The sequence below is a fragment of the Saccopteryx bilineata genome, chromosome 5 (genome assembly GCF_036850765.1).
Source record: "Saccopteryx bilineata isolate mSacBil1 chromosome 5, mSacBil1_pri_phased_curated, whole genome shotgun sequence".
In the NCBI taxonomy this organism is placed as follows: domain Eukaryota; kingdom Metazoa; phylum Chordata; class Mammalia; order Chiroptera; family Emballonuridae; genus Saccopteryx; species Saccopteryx bilineata.
The window spans coordinates 174,347,174-174,369,925 of record NC_089494.1 but is presented as its reverse complement, the minus strand read 5'-3'; the positions used below and the strand labels follow the sequence as shown (position 1 = coordinate 174,369,925).

The 22,752-nt window shown below is 35.3% G+C and overlaps 1 protein-coding gene across 2 annotated transcripts in view; it reads right to left on the bottom strand.

Moving 5' to 3' along the window:
• TBCK (TBC1 domain containing kinase) overlaps positions 1-22,752 on the bottom strand; it is a 263,198-nt gene that overhangs the window by 161,104 nt on the left and 79,342 nt on the right. For both annotated transcript variants that reach the window (XM_066278774.1, XM_066278773.1), the window contains exons 7-14: positions 21,084-21,144; positions 12,730-12,791; positions 12,290-12,351; positions 11,578-11,726; positions 9,987-10,125; positions 8,624-8,723; positions 351-400; positions 59-188 (exon numbers count right to left, since the gene is read on the bottom strand). In XM_066278774.1, the coding sequence (XP_066134871.1) occupies positions 59-188; positions 351-400; positions 8,624-8,723; positions 9,987-10,125; positions 11,578-11,726; positions 12,290-12,351; positions 12,730-12,791; positions 21,084-21,144 (753 nt within the window). The remainder of the gene's footprint in view (positions 1-58; positions 189-350; positions 401-8,623; positions 8,724-9,986; positions 10,126-11,577; positions 11,727-12,289; positions 12,352-12,729; positions 12,792-21,083; positions 21,145-22,752) is intronic.

Genomic DNA, 22,752 nt, shown 5'->3' with positions numbered 1-22,752 from the left:
ATAAAAAACAAGGATTGTATACAGGCTCTTACAACCCTTTCCACTTCAGAACTCCTACCTTTAGTAGCCTGTCGAAGAGAACGATTCTGTTCAGTTGGTACTCTGTGTCTCTCTCTCGGATGATTAAAGGGAGAGTGGCAGCAGCAGACAACTCATTACTGCTGTTTGAATGAGGTAAATTGGACTGGCTGTATAAGAGAAACAAAGCAGGAAAAAAAGGCACAAAATTTTTAAAAACCCAAACATCATAATACGTGTTCTATTTAGAAAACAATTTTCAGAGAACATACGTGTTTCTTAAAAATCTAATATAAACAGTAAAAAAATAAGCATAAAAGGAATATACTCACTCATCTTCAAGTAGTGGGTAGAATGCCTCTCCACCAACATCTTTTAATCTCTGTGAATTTAAAGAGAAAATATTTATGTATGAGAATCTGAGACAGAAACACTGAACCACATTTGATAGAAAAATTAATGTAAAACTTAGGAATTTATGAATGTACCAAGCAAGAGAAGTATAAAATACAATTTAAAATTCATTCCTCTCATAAATATGCAAATATACTATGTCTCTAATGATTGAATTCTGAAGAATAGTTTTTGAATGTTGATTATTTTTACTTCCAGGTGTCTCTTATAAATGTTAGACAACCTATTATATTTTCCAAACACGATTCAGAATTATTAAATTTAATATAAAATTTAAAAATCATTAATGCACTGATAAAATATATTTAAATAATATAAAGGTTATTTTAAAACATATCCCTTAATATAAAGCTCAACTGGATTTTTTTTTCCTTTGGCATTAGTATAAACTAAGACAAAAGTAAGAATGTTAAAAAAATAAAAAGAATTTCTTACAACATTTTTCTTTGTTTTATTTATTGACGTGAGACTGGTTAACAAAATTATATTGGCTTCAGGTGCACAATTCTATAACACATCTTCTATACACTGCATGTGTGTTTACCCCACACCCCAGTCTCCACCCATCACCATTATCCCCCCACCATCCCTCTCTCCACCCGTGCAGTCACCACACTGTCTATGTCTATGAGTTTTTTAGCATGTAAGATTCAAATACTGAATAAATCAACTGATGAAGTTCAAGTCTTTTAACTATCTTTTTCACAAAGTCATTCTAATAAACGTTGCTACAATAATAACATTGCAGGGCCCTGGCCGGTTGGCTCAGCGGTAGAGCGTCGGCCTAGCGTGCGGAGGACCCGGGTTCGATTCCCGGCTAGGGCACACAGGAGAAGCGCTCATTTGCTTCTCCAACCCTCCGCCGCGCTTTCCTCTCTGTCTCTCCCTTCCCCTCCCGCAGCCAAGGCTCCATTGGAGCAAAGATGGCCTGGGCGCTGGGGATGGCTCTGTGGCCTCTGCCTCAGGCGCTAGAGTGGCTCTGGTCGCAACATGGCGACGCCCAGGATGGGCAGAGCATCTCCCCCTGGTGGGCAGAGCATCGCCCCTGGTGGGCGTGCCGGGTGGATCCCGGTCGGGCGCATGCGGGAGTCTGTCTGACTGTCTCTCCCTGTTTCCAGCTTCAGAAAAATGAAAAAAAAAAAATAATAATAATAACATTGCAGGATAATAGGTATTCTTCAAAAATGTAAGAAGGAAGGCAGTAGCAAAGTAAAATCTTAGATACATGCTAAGTAGGGTGATTATAGTTAATGCCATCTTGCCTGTGTCTGCTCTTCAGTTCAACTTTCACCTGAAAGGCAGAGTATCTGTTCCTGCAGGGACTGACACAGAAGCTCAAGTATATTTTTTGCTCTTTTTGTTAATTAAAAGTTTAGCATATCAAGGGCAAAAATACACAAAAAATATAAGGTAAAAATTATTTTTTAGTTTCTGCATTATTTAAAACACCAGCAATGTTAACATTTAAAAAATATTTATAGAAAAAATATTTTAAATTTCCAAAGTGAAACTGTAAGAAAATTGAGGATGTTAAATGAAGCCTTGGATTCATTTAAGTTAAACTAAGAGTAAAATTGAATCAGCTGAAACCATACCTTTTAATGTATCTTATTGTTTGTTTCCTTATATAGTTACTTAAGTTATTGATTTTGTTCACTATACTATTCTCTCTTCAAAGAGATTATAAGTTCAGTGTTTTATGTAGTAATAATTATATATTTTAAATTTCTTTTCCTGGCATTATAACAGATAAGAGATTCTAATATCCTCAAAATACATATATAACAGGTAAAATATCCAATGACAGAAAAAGCCTTAAAAAGTGAGGAAAATGCAGTGATGTGAGACAAAAAGCTGGGCTTTAACACTGAAAACTGTGGCCTGAGATTTTAGAGAAAAAAGGGACAAAGTCTTGGTTGGGCACCTGATTTGAGGAGACCCTGCTAAATCTGGGAAAAGAAAGGAGAGAGAGAGAGAGAGAGAGAGAGAGAGAGAGAGAGTGTGTGTGTGTGTGTGTCTGTGTGTCGGGAGCCGATCAACGACTGCTGGCTGGCAAGGTCACAGCAGGAGAAGACCCACAACTGCTGGCTGACAAGGTCACAGCAGGAGAAGACCCACAACTGCTGGCTGACAAGGTCACAGCAGAAGAAGATCAAAAACTGCTGATTGACAAAGTCACAGCAGAGAAGACCAATGGCGGTGGGGTGACAAAGTCACTGCAGTGAAGACCAATGGCTGCGGGGTGACAAAGTCACTGCAGTGAAGACCAACAGCTGCGGGTTGACAAAGTCACCGCAAAGGAAAGGCACAATGATACTTCCCCCTTTAATCTTTTGAATTAATCTGGCCTTATATTCCCCCCTTTTCTGGGTGTGTGCTATTATTTATGGCACAGGGATAATAGTACCGTGCTTTCCCTGTAGATTTGTAATAATTTCTTTGGAAATGAGACAGAAGGTGTAAGTTCCACAGAAAAGCCTGTAAGCCCCTTGAACTGGGCTCATAAACATAAGAGGCTGGCCATGATATCCCTCATAAAGGGTTAAGTTTGTAGGAGAATTTCTTCTTATTAATCATGTTAGAAAGAATAAAGTTAGAACTTAACTAGTGTATGAATATAGTAAATGAATAAAGTTTAACTAGACATTAGAATCTTAGGTAAAGTGTAGTGGAGTGGCCTGTTGCGTGGCCTTGGATAGGAGCACAGCTGGCAAGTAAAGAATGTTTTGTTAAAAGACTTGTTTTGTGACTAGGGGCAGTTGCTGGGCTTTTCTCAGTAAAACATTCTCATGAGATTTTTGTATTTTCCAAGAATAAGGAGAGGAATGTGGTGGGATTCATAGCAGCAGTAGCAACTAATGCCTTCTGATATTGTGTTGCTGCTAGCTATCTTGCAGATGCGCTCTATGTATCTTTGGGTGAAAGTTACTCTTGATACTATGTCAGTTTCTTAAATAGCAAGCCTTTTGTAGTCTCGTGGGAAAAGAATTAGGACACTGCATGAACTCAAGGCTATTTGCCTGAGCAAGCGGTGGTCCTTTTGCTAGCTCTTGATGATTTCGTCTGCTATCTCTTTCTGTGCCCTCGACTCACAACAACAGTAATATAGAGTTATTAATTAGTACTAATCTTTTAGAATTTTGTACCAATATTGTTATTACTATTCAAGTTACTGTATAACTGTACTTTGTATAACTTACCACCTGACTTGTACTTTATAGATATGAATTAACTGTTATCTGGAAATATGTAACCACAGTGAAACTAAAACAATGATGTATTCAAAATACCATGTGATTGTAACTTAGTGTGTGTGCATAAAAAGGAAGCTAGACCAGCATTTAGCGGAGATGCCTGGCAGTAAATGCTAACCAGAGAATAAAGAATTCGGCTCTCTCACTCGATTTTCGCCGACGCCGTCTCTTCCTGTGGGACCCCTGGATTCCCCCCGGGGCTGGACCCTGACGTGTGTGTGTGTGTGTGTGTGTGTGTGTGTGTGTGTGTGTGTCTCCATTAGGGAATGGAGGTGCTGCTAGCCTAGAGAAAAAAGACAAAGGAAAATGACCTAATTTAGCTTTGGCTACCGGTGGCTAAAATAAAAAGCCTAGGAGTTTTGGTGTCCAGTTCAATGTACAAACAGCTTGGAAGTCATTCCTCCTGCCCTGACAATAGGAGAAAAGCTAAACAAACTGAAAGCCAACCATTTTTAGATCTATCAGAATTAGGGCAAAATGCTGCCTGGAAAACTGGAGAGAGTGGCAACTACAGAGAATCACAGCTAAGCTGGAGCCGAAGCCACTGCTGGAGCCTGGAGAGAACAATGAAGGGCAACTGACTAATTCTGAAGACGCAGCAAGGGCTAACCTGAGAGAGAAAAACTGGAGACCCAGCTGCAGGGGAACCCACACTTCCTACAAGTATCAACAGATTCTTAGGGCAAAGATCTAAGAAAATTCCCCTGGGCTCTTGTAGGGAAGGGTAAAGGAACCATTTTGCAATATCCCCAATGTACTTTGTTCTCATCAATAAAGGCCTGTCCTCAAGAAAAACGATTTTACAGAGCCTAAGTGACCAGGGGGAAGAAAATACCCAAGTCTAGCCCCATCTAGGCTTTGATGTGGGGAAGAGAAAAACTCAATTCCAGCTGCCCATAGCCTTCTGTCTCATGGATCCAGGGAGGGAAACTGTGAAATACATGTGAAAGTCACAGCCCAGAAACACAGGCTCACTAAAAGGTCTAAAAGGTTTAATCATAAGATTACAGAACACTTTTCCTCCCTACCTTACCTCTGTATCAATAAGGCTGCTGTATAATAACAGGAGATTACAGCTGAAAGAACTGCAAGCCTCAGACCCTGTTTTAAAAAGTCTCTAGGGAAACCCAAAGACAACAGGGAAAACAAGAACAAGTACATTTAAGAAGTTTTTAACCCCTGACAAAAAAGCTACACAAACAGTAAACAGCTGGATAAACAGAAAATCTTACACTTAAGGCCTAATTACCACATTTACAAATATATCATCCTGGGGTTCCAAGAAAAAATTCTAAGGCATGCCAAAATGCAAAAAGGACACTCTAAGAGACAAAGCAACTTTAGAACCAGACTTATATATTGCAGAGATTTTAGAATTATCACACCAGGAACTTAAGATAACCGTGATTAATATGTCAAGGGCTCTATGAAGAAAACATAGACATCATACAAGAGCAGGTGGGTAATGTAAGCAGAGAGATGAAAAGAATGCGAAGAAAAGAATCAGTGAATTTGAAGATGCACCAATAGAAACTTTTAAAATTGAAATGCAAAGAGAAAAAGGAATGAAATAAAAATAACAGAAGATACAACAGGTTATCCAAGAATGATGGGACAATTAAAAATGATGCAATCTATGTGTAATAGGAATACCAGAAGGGGGAGAGAGAGAAAAACAAAAATACTTGAAGAAATATTTGAAGTAATAATGACAGAAAATTTCAAAATTAAACAGACACCAAAAGAAAAAAATTCAGAGAGCTCAAAAAATACCAGGAAGGATAAATACTGAAAATCCCAACCAACCAACCTACCAACCAACCAACCAACCAACCAGCCAGCCAACCAGCCAACCAAACCAACTAAACACCTTCCCTACTTCCCCAAGTCTAGGTATACCATATTCAGACGAGATCGGGCACGTTCAGGGTAGTATGGCCGTAGACTAGGTATACCATATTCAAACCGCAGAAAACCAAAGCAAAGAGAAAAGAAGGAAGGGCCCGGGAATGGGGGTGGTGGGGTGGACTTTACCTAGAGAGGTACAAGGATATAAATTACATCAGACTGCTCTTCTGAAACCATGCAAGCAAGAGGAGAAGAGAGTGAAATCTTTAAAGTATTGAAAGGAAAAACAATTTTTTCCTTTGCTGGATACACATTTGTATATTCCAGCAAAATTATCATACAAGCCCTGGCCGGTTGGCTCAGCAGTAGAGCGTCGGCCTGGCGTGCAGGGGACCCGGGTTCGATTTCCGGCCAGGGCACATAGGAGAAGCGCCCATTTGCTTCTCCACCCCCCACTCCTTCCTCTCTGTCTCTCTCTTCCCCTCCCGCAGCCAAGGCTCCATTGGAGCAAAGATGGCCCGGGGTCTGGGGATGGCTCCTTGGCCTCTGCCCCAGGCGCTAGAGTGGCTCTGGTCGGGGCGCATGCGGGAGTCTGTTTGACTGTCTCTCCCCGTTTCCAGCTTTGGAAAAATAAATAAATAAATAAATAAATAAATAAATAAATATAAAAACTAAAAAACTATCATACAAAAATGGAAAAATAAATTATTTGTTAGACAAACAAAAATTGAGGGAATTTGTTGCCAGTAGACTCTGCCTTGCAAGAAATGTTAAAAGTTCTGTAAAGAGTGTAAAGAGAAGGAAAATTATAGGATTAGAAACTTGAATCCCCATAAAGAAAGGAAGAGTGTTAGAAATAATATAAATAAAGAATAGCTTTTGTCTTCTTCTTAATTAATCTTACAAATAAATTTGTTTAAAATAATAGAACTATGTATTTGGTGAGAAGCCTATGGATACGTGAAAGGGCTGACAGTAATGTAATAAGGGATGGGAAGATACAGGAATATAGTGCTTTAAAACACCTGCACTACCCGGGAAGTAGTATAGTGTTATTTGAAAGTGAACCTATATTAGTTGTGAATACATATTGTAAATGTTAAGCAACCACTAAACAGTTTATAAGAAGTATAATACCTATGGTAAAAGAGGAGAAAAAATGGAATCATATGTAATTGTAAAATAAAAATTGAGAAGGCAGCAACAGAAGTAAAAGTATAGAGAAACAGAAAGAGAGTTGGAGGAAGAGAGAAAGAGAGGGAGGGAGGGAGGGAGAACGAAGAAGGCAAGAAATATAGAACATATAGTAGATATTAATCTAACTCCTATACATTAATATTTGCTAATCACTTTAAATATGAATGGTCTAAATTTACCAATTAAAGAAACTACCAATATGATTAAAAAACAAACAAATAAACAATACCCATCCTTATGCTGTCTATAACTAACCCACTTATAATATGAAGACATAGACAGATTAAAGGTAAAGGGACAGAGAAAGATACCATGGTAACATTAATTAGAAGAGAGTGGGAATAGCGGTATTAATTTCAAACAAAACTCATACTCACACATGCACACGTGTATTAATATTTACAAGAGCAACAATAAAATAACTTAGAAATAAATTTAATAACATATAGACATTAAAAAAGGAAACTGTGATATATAATAGGACTTAATGTGGTATATCTATATAGTATGTCCAAGAAATAGAACTCTATATGTTAATATCAATTTTCTACAAATTAATCTATAAATTCAATGCATTTCCAATCAAAATCCTATAATGTTTTTATGAGATTCGATGATTATAAAAATCATATAGAAGAGCAAGATGTTAGCTCCTATTCTATTTTGAGGAGAACAAATTAGGGATCTTCTTTTGTTAAGACAGTAAGACCTCATATAAAACATATACTAAGAGTACTACTGGCTCCATGCATATATGAAAGAGTTGACATTATGAATCAAAAAATTAAATTGTTCGATATGATGCTAAGACAGGAATTATTTCTTATAAATAATATATTATATACCTACCTCACATCTTACTAAAAAAAAAAATCTCAGGTGGATTAATGGACTAAATATGAAAAAAATAATCTTTAAATGTTTTAGAAGAATATGTAGAACATATACACAGCATATTTATAACCCTGGTACAACTTTAAGTTACATAAGTAAAATATAACACGTAAAACTAATTAACTATAACAAAACTGATAAAAGTAGGAATTCTATTCATTAAAAGACACTGTTCAAAAGTTAAAAGTAAAGCTACTGGTTAGAAGACATCTGCACCACAGATAGCTAACAAAGACTATATTTGGAATACATTTTAAAAAGTCCTCAAATCAGTAAAAAATGACTCGATAAAAATGTTGGCAAAAGATCTGAGCTAGTCATGCACAGAAGAGGTAAGCAAACAACTAAAAAATATGAAAGGACTCATATCTGCACTATAATCAGGGAATTAAAAATTAGTATTATAGCAAAACACCATTCCAGATCTTTTGGAGCAATAATTAAAAAAAAATTGGTGATACCATGGTGTGACCAAGTGTGTGGAGAAATAAGAACTCTTATCCAATGATAGTAAAAAGATAAACAAATAAAACCACTTATGTGAACGATCTGACAATACACATATATGATACTAAAGCTGAAGATGTACAGATATATTTCCAGTAATGCTAAACCTGGGCTCATATATTAAAGAAACTCTCCTATATTTTGAGATCAGAAGGAATTCAAGGTTTTGTTTATATCTGTAAAGTTTCATTAAAAAAAAGAATGTGAAGCAAACTTGCCAAAATAACATGCTTACATATCCTTCTCTTTTTTTACTACAATTCTTTTTTAAACATTTTTTTTTTTATTGCTTTGAGAGAAAGAGAGGGAGGGAGGAAAGGAGGAAGGAAGAAGGAGGGAGGGAGAGAAAGAGAGAGAGAGAAGCATTCATTTGTTATCCCACTTAGTTATGCATTCATTCATTGCTTCCAGTAGAGATTGAATCTGCAACCCTGTCATTTCTGGATGATATTCTAAACATTGGAGGTAACTGGCCAGGGCCTCACACTTACATTTCTTAGCTGGCCTAATGACAGTGTCACAGTGGTATCATCTAATAGTGAACTTCTATCTCGACCTTGTCCAAAGCTTTCACCATCTTCAAAGAGAAAGCTAAAGAGAAAAATTTTTTAAATTATTATTTTAACGGATACACAAAATCCAATTTAGTGTTTCTTCTAGAAAAGAAAATTTATTCTGTCATCAATTCCTTCATCAAAGAAAGAAATTTTTAGATTGAATGGGTTAATAAAATAAACAACTCATGGGTGAAAATTCTCTAAACAATTCTCATTTTAAATATAAGTTGAGTGGGTATGAATATAGTATATAAATGTAAAGCATTTTAGGAATACAAGAGTATACTTTATACCCTTTGATAAAGTAGGTTCAATGCTCAAATTACTTTTCTGATACTAGATAAATGTGATCCTGAGTAAGTTTATATGAATGAAGCATAATGGCAAAGTGAGGAAGAAAGAAAAACCTTACATAATAACGGTAACCTCTCAGGAGAAAGAATATTGAATAATAGATGTATGGAATTTGTTTAGAATTTCAGAAAATTACTTTTGAGAATTTATATATCTTTTAAAACATTTATTCTTAGAATTTCTATAATTTTATTTCTTGATTTTCTACTTAATTCAATGTGAGCAGTATAACTGAAGTTAATACTTAAAAATTAGTTTAATAGAGAAAAAAAAATAGAGAATCAATGGTTTATTTAATTAACCTAAAATTTTAACACGTGGAGAAAATATCTGATCAGCAAACGATTTCTACAGTTATCTACAAGGATTAAATCTAGTCCGAAAATCTAAAATTAAAATTTTAGAGCATTTGTGAAAACTCAAGTGACTCAGGTTTACCTCTCTATTCAGCCTTTAGGGTTGAATTGTTATTTAAATTCCAGTCTAACTTACAGAATGCTGTCCAGTATCTTACGTAGTTCTGCAGATTTTTACCACAGAGACTTAACACTTTAATGATCTCTAGGACAAGAAACGAGGTGGCCATAGACATAGAGTATATTTATATCTATGATTTATAATTGGAAATAGAATATACTTTCTCATAATAGGCACATTAGTTGAACTCTCTTAAATATTACTGTTCTTTCTGATTTGTATTTTTTCATTTATAGAACAATTATTTTAAGATATTCCACAATAATAACTTTACCTCAAATGGAGGATGAGCAAGTTATTTACAAAAAACAGTATTTATTAAAAATAATAAAATATGCATTTCATTAAAAATATTAAGGTTCTAACTTCCAATTGCTTTCATAATCATTTAGTTGGAATGTCTATTAAAATTTTTTAAAAGTTATTATTAGATATTTTTAAATTTCCAATATTTTTCACTTCTTACTTGGGGAGTGTGCAGATAGGTGGTTTGGATCGAATGATTTCCTTGTTGACAAGCTCTTTCTCCAAGTCACCTCCAGCTAAACACCAAAGGTAATACACTTCTTCAATTGATCTTTCTGCCAGGTAATCACTGTTTACATCTATTAATGGCAAGTTAAAGAAAATCATAGTTACCTCACCTTTTGTTCTTATTAAAAGGCTACAAATAATATTAGCTGATACTCTAAAGAAAAAAACTGAAAAGCACATAAGATAGCCTTAAGACTATTCATACTATAAAATGCATAGGATATGAAATATACATTCAGTTTCTTGAGAAAAGGTGGAATTTTTACCCTCTAGCTCAGAGATATGGGATGTATCTCAGATATACTGGGCTCTGTGGAAAAGGAATAAGGGCAGGAAAAAGCACAGGAGTAGGCAACCAAAGCAAACTGCCCCGTCTTTCATCGGGTCAATATGGCCTATTCTGAGAAGCCCTGACTGATGTCTCAGTCAGGCTATGCCTCCATTGTACTACATTTACACTGACCTTTCTTGTAATAGTAATTGTGTGACTAAATGTCTGTTTGCCTCCACATTTGGCATGAATATTACTTGAAGGTACAGTGTGTGGAACAAAACAGGAACACGATAAATATTTAATTGAATGCATGTTTAGTCATTTCTTGCCATGACTTATCTCATGATTACCTTTCACTATAAGAGTACCTTATTGGTATCAATAAAGCACACATTCTGAGAGCTCTAATCTTCAAAAAGAGATAAAAAGAGAAAAGTTGACATTCTCTCAAAATGTGTAAAATATAATAGTATGTATGTCCTATCAATAATATAGTTTTAGAGAACATTTATAATAAATATAAATGTTTATATAAAATATAAATGTTTATGTATTGAAAATTTCATTGGGAATTAGAAGAACTGATTTTAGCATAAAGACGAGATGAAAATATGACTTTGTTTTGCATAATAAAATTTTTTGTGGTGTCACTTTCTCTTCTTGATTCTTAAAGTTCTTACACCAAGTAATTTCAATTTAAAAGACTGAAAGTTAGGTTATATAAAATGTTAGGTTAAGCATGTCCATAATCACCTCTTAATTCCAAGTTAAGTGTCCATAAATTCTCACTAATATTTATATTGTTGATATGTTCAAAACAAACGAGGGTAAGGGTACTACTTTATTTATTTATTTATTTATTTTTCTTTTCCAAGTAAAAGGAGGGAAGATAGAAACAGACTTCTGCACGTTCCTTGACCAGTATCCACCCAGCAACCTGTCTGGAGCCAATGCTCTGCCCATCTGGGGCCATGCTCACACTGAACTATTTTTAGTGCCTGAGGTGTAGGCTTCACAGAACCATCCTCAGCACTGAGGATGGATATGCTTGAACCTATTGAACCTTGGCTGCAGGGGTGGAGGGGATAAGCAGATGGTTGCTTCTCTTGTGTGCCCCAACAGGAAATGAATCTGGGACATCTACATGCCTGGCCGACGCTCTACCACTGAGCCAACTGGTCATGGCCAAGGGTACTCCTTTTAAAAACAAGGCTCATCTTATTGCCTGTGCCTTATTTAGCAGCATTACCTTTACAGAGCTGACTGATATCCTCAGGCAGAGTTAAATCAGCACATCTCAGAGAAGATGAAAACAAACTGGCAGGTTTTGTAAACGGAGTGTATAAAGTTGACACTTCACTGAACACCTTGTCCTGCATTAATTCATCTGGGGTTGGCCTTGAGAAACATTGAAAACATAAGCATGAATGCTTTTACTATTATTCCTCTCCTCCTATCATGTCTTGACAAAAATGTTTGTCTAAAGACAAATCAGAATACATTATTTCCAAATATTATATACTTAAGGCAATTTAGGTGCAATTGTATGGCTAACAGTGACACCAAATAAAAAGAAATAATAAAACTGCTAAGAAATCATTTTATATAATCAGCAGTTGCTAATTTACTTCACCATTTATACAAGTCCTTGCTATGATATATATTGCCAAGAAACGTTAGTTCTCATTTCGATCATTTGAGTTTAGGAATATGTATATCCCCACAGTTTGGCTAATTTTTTAATTGTGGCTAGGAAATGAACTAGTAACTTCTTTTGCTACATTCCAGTTTTCTGACTATAGTTTAATTATTTTTTCTTCTTTTATTAACATATATTAAAGTCAAAACTAACAGCTATTACTATATGTATATAAATGTGCTTGTTTTATCCATTGGTATTATAACTAATAAGAAAAAAAATTAACTGCTTATATGTAACCTCAAACTCATAATAGTATTACCTTTTAGAAGGGTGAAAGGTGAGACACTTCTTCAAAAGACCTATCACATTTTCAGGAAGCTCCTAGTAAATAAAGAGAAAAAAGAACTATTTAAAATGATCCATTTAAAATTACATTTTATGCAAATGTTTGCTAACCTAAGATGTTTGACTATTTTGTTGCTCCAAAATTTCTGTTTACCTGGTAAACCCAACCCTCTGTCCTTTTATCCTTATTGGTTTTTTCTTCTTATTAAATTGATTGGGGTGACACTGGTTAATAAGATTATGTAGGTTTCAAGTGTACTTTTCTATAATATGTGAATTTTCATACTGAATTTTGTTTTGACTTTAAAAGTCTTTATTTGGACTTCACCAAATAAATATAACTTTAAAATAGCTTTCTATTGGATCCCAAACATGCAAAATAAATAAAGTTTCAATAATAGATTAATCACAAACCTTTATAATGTCCAGACAACCATGCTCTTCAGCCAGAACTATTATAGTATCATCCATGCAGTCTATAAAACAGAAAAATTATAAGAATTTATTCTGTTCTAACTTATCAGACATAATGAATTGTGATTAATTTTTAAAATGATGTGTAATACAGTTTTAGATATTGGAATATTAAAAAACTTGTGACTTTTTAAATATTTTTTATATATTTTGGTAAAAATAAAGATTTCAAACACTAAATGTTAATTGAATCACAGATACTGAAAGATTAGCAGCTTAAATGTAAGTGAAATAAAGCAGTGATCAAAAGAGATAAAGATTCTTGCTGCATTTTCTCTATGTATGTATTTTAAAAGGCTTTATTATTTTTTCATGATTATAGGACTAATTTATTTTTATTATATATAACTTGGAGAATGTACACATTTCTCCGAGGACTTAAAATTTAGTTTGTAGATGACATTTAGAAAGCTCCAAGACTCCTTAACAGCTAATGTTACTAATTTTTAAAATGAAATGTGGGGAGTGACGTCAGAGAAATGGCAGCGTGAGAAATACCCCTGATCTCTCCCCTTAAAATTTCAACAAATTCAACAACTAAACACGTGAAAAAAAACCTTAGGAGCACCTGAAATTTATACACACCAGACAAAGGTATGACTGGGTGAAAAAACGGCTGAATATGAAGATGGAGGACAAGGCATTTCACTTTCCTCACTGATCTGAGGTAGAGGCACTTCTGTTTGGAGCTGGGCGAAGGGGAGACTGAGATAGTGGGGAAGTGGGGAAGGAGCTGAGTTAGGATAGGCGTCCTCAAAAAAGAAAGAACACACTGGCTCTGCCTGAGACTGCCAACACTGGGTGCACACATGGGCGGTGGGATCCACCTAAACTTACCAGCACAGGGTGTCCACATGGGCCAGCACCAGAATCTTTGTGCATTCCCAGCTCCAGGATCACTGGCACTGCGCTAGCAGCTCCACTTAGCTTCACTAGCTCGGGGAGCGAGCTGGTGCGTGCATGGGCCAGAGTGCTTAGCCTGAGATTATCAACACTAGGAACCTGCGTGGGCACCAGTGTCTTTGGGCATTCCCGGATCCATGATCTCCAGTGCTGGACATGCCCATGGGCCAAGATCCTTGGCCTGAGACTGACTGCTCTGAGCACCTGGACGGCAGCTGTAACAGTCTGTGTGCATTGCTAGAGTTGCGAGAGCTGGACACACGTGACCTGTCACAGGCTACCAAACAGCACTAGCTTAGAACCACAGCGCCCTAAGGCATGCTAGATATTACCACCAGGCCACAGAATTTTGCATGTGTGTAACAGAAAGGCACTTGGTCCTTGGTCTGTGCCCTGCCCTGCCTACTCTCGCTGGTGGCTCAAGTTCCACGGCCTTCCCCAGAACTGTGCTTTGAGCAGCACTGGAGGGGAGACCTGGCTGTGCATAGATTCTCTTGCTGCGGGAACAATAGCTGAGGCGGACTCCATAGCTAAGTCTCTGGGCTGTTAGCTCCAGTGGGAGGGACATGCAGAGAGGCACCTGGAAAACTGAGACTATCATTGCTAAAGCCACAAAATTGCAAAGCCCTAACAAGCCCTGCTTGCCAATGAGACTGAGGCCCAGCCTGTGTCATTACCACAATGACACACCATCAGACCTCTGCCCAAGAGCCCCACAGAAGAAAAACTTGTAGTACAGTACCACCTGTTGAAAAAAAGGAAGAAGCTACCTATCAAAACCAAAAAAAATTTACATTTCCTTTAACGTTTTTTGTCATTTTTACTTTTTTTCTTTTCCTTTTGAACAACATTATCCATAGTTGTTACATTATTCATTCTTGTTTTATGTGAGAAATCTTTACTTCAGAAACCTTTACATTTTTTCTTGTTTCTTTATCTTTTTTTTGTATTTTGCTTTTTGTCCTTTCTTTCTCTTCATTCTTCTCCTTTCTCTTTTGTTTTTTTTCTCCTTTTTTTTTTTTTTTTTTGCTCTCATCTGTCATTTATCATCAAATTATTACATTTTGGACTCATATTTCTCTTTGTGGAATTCTGTTTGTTTATACTTCATTTTTCCTCTCTTTTGTCATCTCTCCTCAATTCCTGATCCTTGTTATCTATAGTTTTTGTTCCACTTATCATTATAAAATTTTTATTTTTTCAACTTTTTATTTTTTATTTATCTCTTTTAGTGTTATTAACAATACCACTCTCAAATGTCATTAAGAAAAATGAAATAAAATATCATGGATACAAAAGGCAGACACATAGCTCAGATAAATGATGAAATGTCTCTAGAAAAATATTTAAATTATATGCATACCTTGGAGTTAAATGACAGGGAATTAAAAATTGAAGTCCTAAAAATACTCAGTGAAATACAAGAAAGCTCTGAAAGGCAATTTAGTGAGCTCAAAAAACAATTTAATGAACAAAAAGAACACTTCATCAAGGAAATTGAAACTATAAAAAGGAACTAAACAGAGATAAAAAACTCAGTATATGAACTGAAAAATGATGTGACAAGCTTAGCTAATAGAACAGGCCAGACAGAAGAGAAAATTAGTGACATAGAACACAGGCAACTAGAGATACTACAGAGAGAAGAGACTCACAAATTAAAAAAAAATGAGAAAGCCCTATGAGAATTGTCTGACTCCATCAGAAAGAGCAATATAAGAATAATGGGTATATCAGAAAGAGAAGAGAGAGAAAAAGTTATGGAGAACATATTCAAACAAATAATCGAGAATTTCCCAAGCCTGTGGAAAGAATTCGAGCCTCCAATACAAGAAGCAAACAGAACACTGAATTACCTTACCCCAAACAGACCTACTCCAAGGCACATAATAAAATTATCACAAATCAATGACAAAGAAAAAATCCTCAATGCAGCCAGGGAAAAGACGAATACAACATAGAAAGGAAGACCCATTAGGTTATCATCAGATTTCTCAGCAGAAACTCTATAAGCCAGAAGAGAGTGGACCCTAATATTTAAAGTACTGAAAGAGAGGAACTTCCAGTCAAGAATACTATATCCATCAAAGCATTTCTTCAAATTTGAAGGGGAAATAAAAACACTCACAGTTATAGAGAAGATGAGGGAATTTATCACCAGAAAACCCCCACTGCAGGAAATACTAAAGGGAGTTATCCAACCGGATACAAAGAACAAAACAAAAAAAAATCAAAAGTAAAAGCTCCAAAAAGATCATAATAAAAACAAAAATAATCTGTGACAACAAAAACAAAAAAGGGGAGAAGACAAAAATTAGCAGTAACAAAGGAGAATGGTGTGCAGAAGCACTCATGAGTAATAAACTACAATGAATATGATATATATTCTTTTAATTATCTAATAGAAACCACCCCTGAAAATACCACTACTGAAACACATGTCTTAAAAAAAAAACAGAGGAAAGAAGTATGGAATACAACCAAACAAAAACAAATGACAGAAAAACAAAAGAGAAGCCAAACAAGAAACACAGCTATCAGAAGCATTATATAAAATGGCAATAGGAAACCCTCAAGTGTCAATAATTATATTAAACATAAATGGATTGACTCACCAATAAAAAGACACAGAGTAGCAGAGTGGATCAAAAAAGAAAATCCAACTGTATGCTGCCTTCAAGAAACATATCTAAGCTACAAGGATAAAAACAGACTAAAAGTGAAAAGCTGGAAAACGATTCTCCAAGCAAATACTATCTAAAGAAAAGCAGGTATAGCAATAATACTCATATCTAACAATGCTGACTACAAGAGAACAAAGGTAATCAGAAACAAAGATGGTTATTTAGTAATGATAATGGGGACCTTGAGTCAAGAAGATATAATGTCTCTTAATATATATGCACCAAACCAAGAAGCACCAAAGTATATAACACATCTACTAAGTGATCTAAAAATAAAAACCGACAAAAATACAATCCTACTTGGAGACCTCAATACACTATTGATGGCTCTAGATCGTTCATGCAAACAGAAAATTAATAAAGATATATTGGCCTTAAACAAAACACTAGAACTATTTGGATATGATAGACATCTACAGGACATTTCATCCCATACATCAGAGTATACATTTTTCTCCAGTGTACATGGAACATTCTCAAGAATTGACCATATGTTGGGACACAAAACTAACAAGAGAGAGCCCAAGTAAACAACTTAACGTCGCATCTTAAGGAACTAGAAAAAGAAGAACAAAGGCAACCCAAAAGCAGCAGAAGAAAGGAAATAATAAAAATAAGAGCAGAAATAAATGATATAGAGAACAGAAAAACTATAGAAAGAATCAATAAAACAAGGAGTTGATTCTTTGAAAAGATCAATAAAATCGACAAACCCTTGGCAAGACTCACTAAGGAAAGAAGAGAAAGGATCTATATAAACAAAATCCAAAATGAAAGAGGAGAAATCACCACAGATATCATAGATATACAAAGAATTATTGTAGAATACTATGAAAAACTACATGCCATCAAATTTAACAATCTAGAAAAAAGGATAAATTCCTAGAAAAATATAATCTTCCTAGGCTGAATCACGAAGAAGTAGAAAGCCTAAACAAACCTATAAGCAGGGAGGAAATAGAAACAACTATCAAAAACTTCCCAAAAAATAAAAGTTCAGGGCTAGACGGCTATACTAGTGAATTCTATCAAACATTCAAAGAAGATTTGGCTTCTATCCTACTCAAAGTCTTCCACAAAATTGAAGAAGAAGCAATACTTCCAAACACATTTTATGAGGCCAACATAACCCACGTACTAAAATCTGGCAAGGACAAAAGAAAAAAGAAAACTATAGACCAATATCTCTAATTAATACAGATGTAAAAATCCTAAACAAAATATTAGCAAACCAAATACAACAACACATTAAAAAAATAATTTACCATGATCAAGTAGGATTCATCCCAGAATCACAAGAATGGTCCAACATACGTAAAACAACGTAATACACAATATCAACAAAACAAGTAACAAAAACCATATGATCCTATTAATAGATAAAGAAAAGGCATTCAATAAAATACATCATTTTATGTTTAAAACACTCAACAAAATGAGTATAGAAGGAAAGTATCTCAACATAAAAAGGCCATATATGACAAACCATCAGCTAACATCATATTAAATGGCAAAAGTCTGAAATCTTTTCCTCTAAAATCAGGAACAAGACAAGGTTGCACACTCCCTCCACTCCTATTGAATATAGTGCTGGAAGTTCTAGCCAGAGCAAACAGACAAGAGAAAGAAATAAAAGGCATTCATATTGAGAAAGAAGAAGTAAAAGTTTCACTTTTTGTAGATGATATGATCCTGTATATAGAAAACCCCAAGGACTCCACAGAAAGACTATTAGAAACAATAAACCAATACAGTAAGGTCTCAGGATACAAAATTAACATACACAATTCTATTGCTTTCTTATATGCCAACAATGAAACTTCAGAAAATGAACTCAGAAAAATATTCCCTTTTATGGTTGCAACAAAAAAAGTAAAATAACTAGGAATAAACGTAACAAAGAATGTAAAGGACATACATAATGAAAACTACAAAGCATTGTTAAAGGAAATAAAAAAAGACACAATGAGATGAAGAATAAATATAGTTAAAATGACCATATTACCCAAAGCAATATACAAATATAATACAATTTCAATCAAAAGTCCAGTGTCATTTTTTAAAGAAATGGAACAAAAAGTCATCAGGTTTAAATGGAAACATAAAAAACCCTGAAAAGCCAAAGTAATCCTAAGGGGGGAAAAAAAAAAAACGAAGCTGGGGGTCTTACTATATCTGAATTCAAATTATATTACAGAACCACAATAATCAAAACAGCATGGTATTGGCAGAAAAATAGACACTCAACCAATGGAACAGAATAGAGAGCCCAGAAATAAAACCACATATATATGGTCAAATCATCTTCGATAAAGGAGCCAAAAACACACAATGGAGAAAAGAAAGCCTCTTCAATAAATGGTGCTTAGAAAACTGGAAAGCCACATGCAAAAGAATGAAACTTGACTACGGTTTGTCTCCTTGTACAAAACTTAATTCTAAATGAATCAAAGACCTAAATATAAAATCTGAAACAATAAAATACATAGAAGAAAACATAGGTACTAAACTCATGGACCTTGGCCATAGAGAACATTTTATGAATTTGTCTCCAAAGACAAGGAAAATAAAGGCAAAGATAAATGAGTGGGACTACAACAGACTAAGAAGCTTTTGCACAGCAAAAGAAACTGACAATAAAACAGACAGCCAACTAAATGGGAGATGATATTTTTGAACAACAGTTCAGATAAGGAGCTAATATCCAAAATATATAAAGAACTCACAAAACTCAACAACAAATAAGCAAACAATCCAATAAAAAAATGGGAAGAGGACATGAGCAGACACTTCTCCCAAAAAGAAATACAAATGGCCAATAGATATATGAAAAGATGCTCATCTTCACTAGTTGTTAGAGAAATGCAAATCAAAACTACAATGAGATACCCCCTCACACCTGTTAGATTTGCCTTATCACAAGACAGGTAACAACAAGTGTTGGAGAGGCTGTGGAGAAAAAGGAACCCTCATTCACTGTTGATGGCAATGTAAAATGTAAAACCATTATGGAAGAAAGTATGGTGGTTCCTCCAAAAATTAAGACTACAACTATTGGCCCTGGCTGGTTGGTTCAGCGGTACAGCGTCGGCCCGGCGTTTGGGGGTTCCAGGTTCGATTCCCGGTTGAGGCACACAGGAGAAGTGCCCATCTGCTTCTCTTCCCTTCCCCATCTTTTTCCCCTCTATCTCTCTCTTCCCCTCCCATAGCCAAGGCTCCATTGGAGCAAAAGGTTGGCCTGGGCACTGAGGATGGCTCCATGGCCTCCACCTCAGGTGCTAGAATGGCTCCAGCCTCAACCAAGCAATGCCCTGGATGGGTGGAGTGTCGTCCCCTGGTAGGCATGCTGGGTGGATCCCAGTGGGCATTTGCGGGAATCTGTCTGACTGCTTCCCTGCTTCTAGCTTTAGAGGGGTACAAAAAACAAAGTAACAAATAAGAAAAGAATAGAACTACCATATGTCCCAGCAATCCCTCTACTGGGTATATACCCCCAAAACTCAAAATCATTGGTATGTAAATACACATGCAGCCTCATATTCATTGCAGCATTGTTCATGGTCTCCAAGACATGGAAACAACCAAAAAGCCCTTCTATAGAATATTGGATAAAGAAAATGTGGTCTATATATACTACGGAATACTATTCAACCATAAGAAATGACGACATAGGAAAATCTACAACAATGTGAATTAACCTTAATAACATTACAGTGAGTGAAATGAGTAAATCATAAAAAACTAAGAACTGTATGATTCCATACACAGGTGGGACATAAAATTGAGACTCATGGACATAGATAAGAGTGCAGTGGCTACCAGGGGGAGGGGAAGGGAGGAGAGGGAGGGGCTGGTGGGAGAGGAGGAACACAAAGAAAACCAAATGAAGGGTGAAGGAGGACGATTTGATTTTGGGTGATGGGTATACAATATAATCAAATGTCAAAATGATCTGGAGATGTTTTCTCTAAATCTATGTGCTCTAGTTGACCAATGTTAACCTGTTAAAACTAATTGTCTAAATAAAACTATAAAATAATTAAATGTGGTTGATATAGTAAAGTTTTATGCAAATTTATTTATAATTCATTATTATTTAACAATAATAATATTCCATACATTATTTATAAATCATATTAACCTGTACACCAATCTGTCACTCTTAAAGTGCTCTATCACTGTTTTTCTGTCCTTTTTTTTTATCACACATGGTTAATTTATTCCCCTCTACAGTAGATTACACAAATTTTTATAAATTTGAATTGCAAATATTTGGAGCTAATATACCTGTAAAATATATGACTTTGTTATATGGAAAAATAAACTTTTTTTCTGAGTCATTATTCACATGAGTCATCAAATAGAAATCTCAAAGTTTATATATTATCTGACAGTAAACTGCTACAGAGAAGTAGAATATATTCTCATATTTTGATTTAACATGTTAGTTACTTGCCTAGATCATGAAAACAATTTTCTATCCATCCACATTATAATTTCTTAGTGAGTAAGGAAAACTCTACCATAATTCTTCAGAAGGCACTTAAGTAGTCCTGCTAATGTTTACCACAGATCATTAAAAAATTGAAGAAAGTGAGGATATTTCAGTGTATTCACTATTTTAGACAAACACATCATCAGTGTGTATAATTACTAAGTCACTAAAGATTACATTTATATTTAAAAGATAAATTGCATGACACTTACCCAACGTAAGCAAAAATTTTAGTCTTTCAGCAATATCCAAGCTCTGAAATAATTTTCTTCCCTATCAAATGTAAAAATAATTTATATAAATATTTTCACCTTTTTTCTATAGATGTCTTTTTTTTCAGAGCTAAAAATAATTTTAACAGGTACTTCTATTTCTCTTCAGAGGTTTTACTAGATTTTAAAAGTTAGTTACATTAAGGAAAAATTATTGGTTATACAATGTTTTTTAAAATGTTGCATAACATGAACATTTAAACATTTTATAAATCTAAGGATCATTACACTTTAGTTTGATTCCCAAGCACTGTTCATTTTTGAGACTCACAATACCTGAATGTCTAGATGGATTCCAGGCTACCAGGAGTCTTTACTTCGAGTCTAAGATTACTTCTGGAAAAGATTCAGATTATCCTTTCATCTATCCAACTAATTTTTAGTTCTATAGTATGATCCAGGCAGTCTGTTTTTTCTATTAAGAAACATTCCTTGACACTACCTTCTCTCACAATGACTAAGACTGCTATCTTTTGTACTCCCAGAACAATTGATGTATTTATTTAAAGACACATACATTATATTTTAATTGTTTCTTTAGGTTAGTCATCTTCAGGGGGCTCCCTGAAATGAAGTCTGGAATCAAACACTTCACTTACAACTTCAGTGACTAATTATGTGCTGTGCAACTGTGTGTGTCAAATGTAACTTTCTACCACCAGTTATATAATGGACAAATTACTTAATTGCCTTAAGCCTCACTTTCCTTTTATATAAAAATGGAATATTTACTATATTTGCTGTAGGGTTATGTATTGTATTAAAATGCTTAGCATATTTTGCACATAGAAAGTACTTCATAAATGCTGACTTCTATGTTTCTCTTATTACAAACAATTTAAACTTATATGATCCTTCAAACAGACTTAGAATACGAAAGTTTGGGAAGAGAGAAAAGGGTTTTCATATTGAAAAAAATGAGACTCCAATTTTAAGAAAAAGGATAAAACTTTCTCAGACTTATGAAATTAGAAATACAGGTGGAGAAATGATTGAAAAAAGTTACCATTCCTCTCTCTTCACAATTCCTTACATATCATATTAACCACCTAAAAATTGTACTCTTTGAAAAGATTATATTATATCCTAAAATTTTTTATTTTATCAATATCTTGTTTTAAATCTTTAAATGGCCCCCATTTCTTTTTTTTTTTTTTTTTTTTTTTTTCATTTTTCCGAAGCTGGAAATGGGGAGGCAGTCAGACAGACTCCCGCATGCGCCCAATCGGGATCCACCCCACCCGGCATGCCCACCAGGGGGCGATGTTCTGCCCCTCTGGGGCGTCGCTCTGTTGCATCCAGAGCCATTCTAGCACCTGAGGCAGAGGCCACAGAGCCATCCCCAGCGCCCGGGCCATCTTTGCTCCAGTGGAGCCTCGGCTGCAGGAGGGGAAGAGAGAGACAGAGAGGAAGGAGAGGGGGAGGGGTGGAGAAGCAGATGGGCGCTTCTCCTGTGTGCCCTGGCCGGGAATCGAACCCGGGACTCCTGCATACCAGGCCGACGCTCTACCGCTGAGCCAACCGGCCAGGGCCAAGCCTCCATTTCTTAAATAACTAAATATAAACTTCTCAATTTAACATTCAAAGTCTCCTAAAATATGCCTCTAAT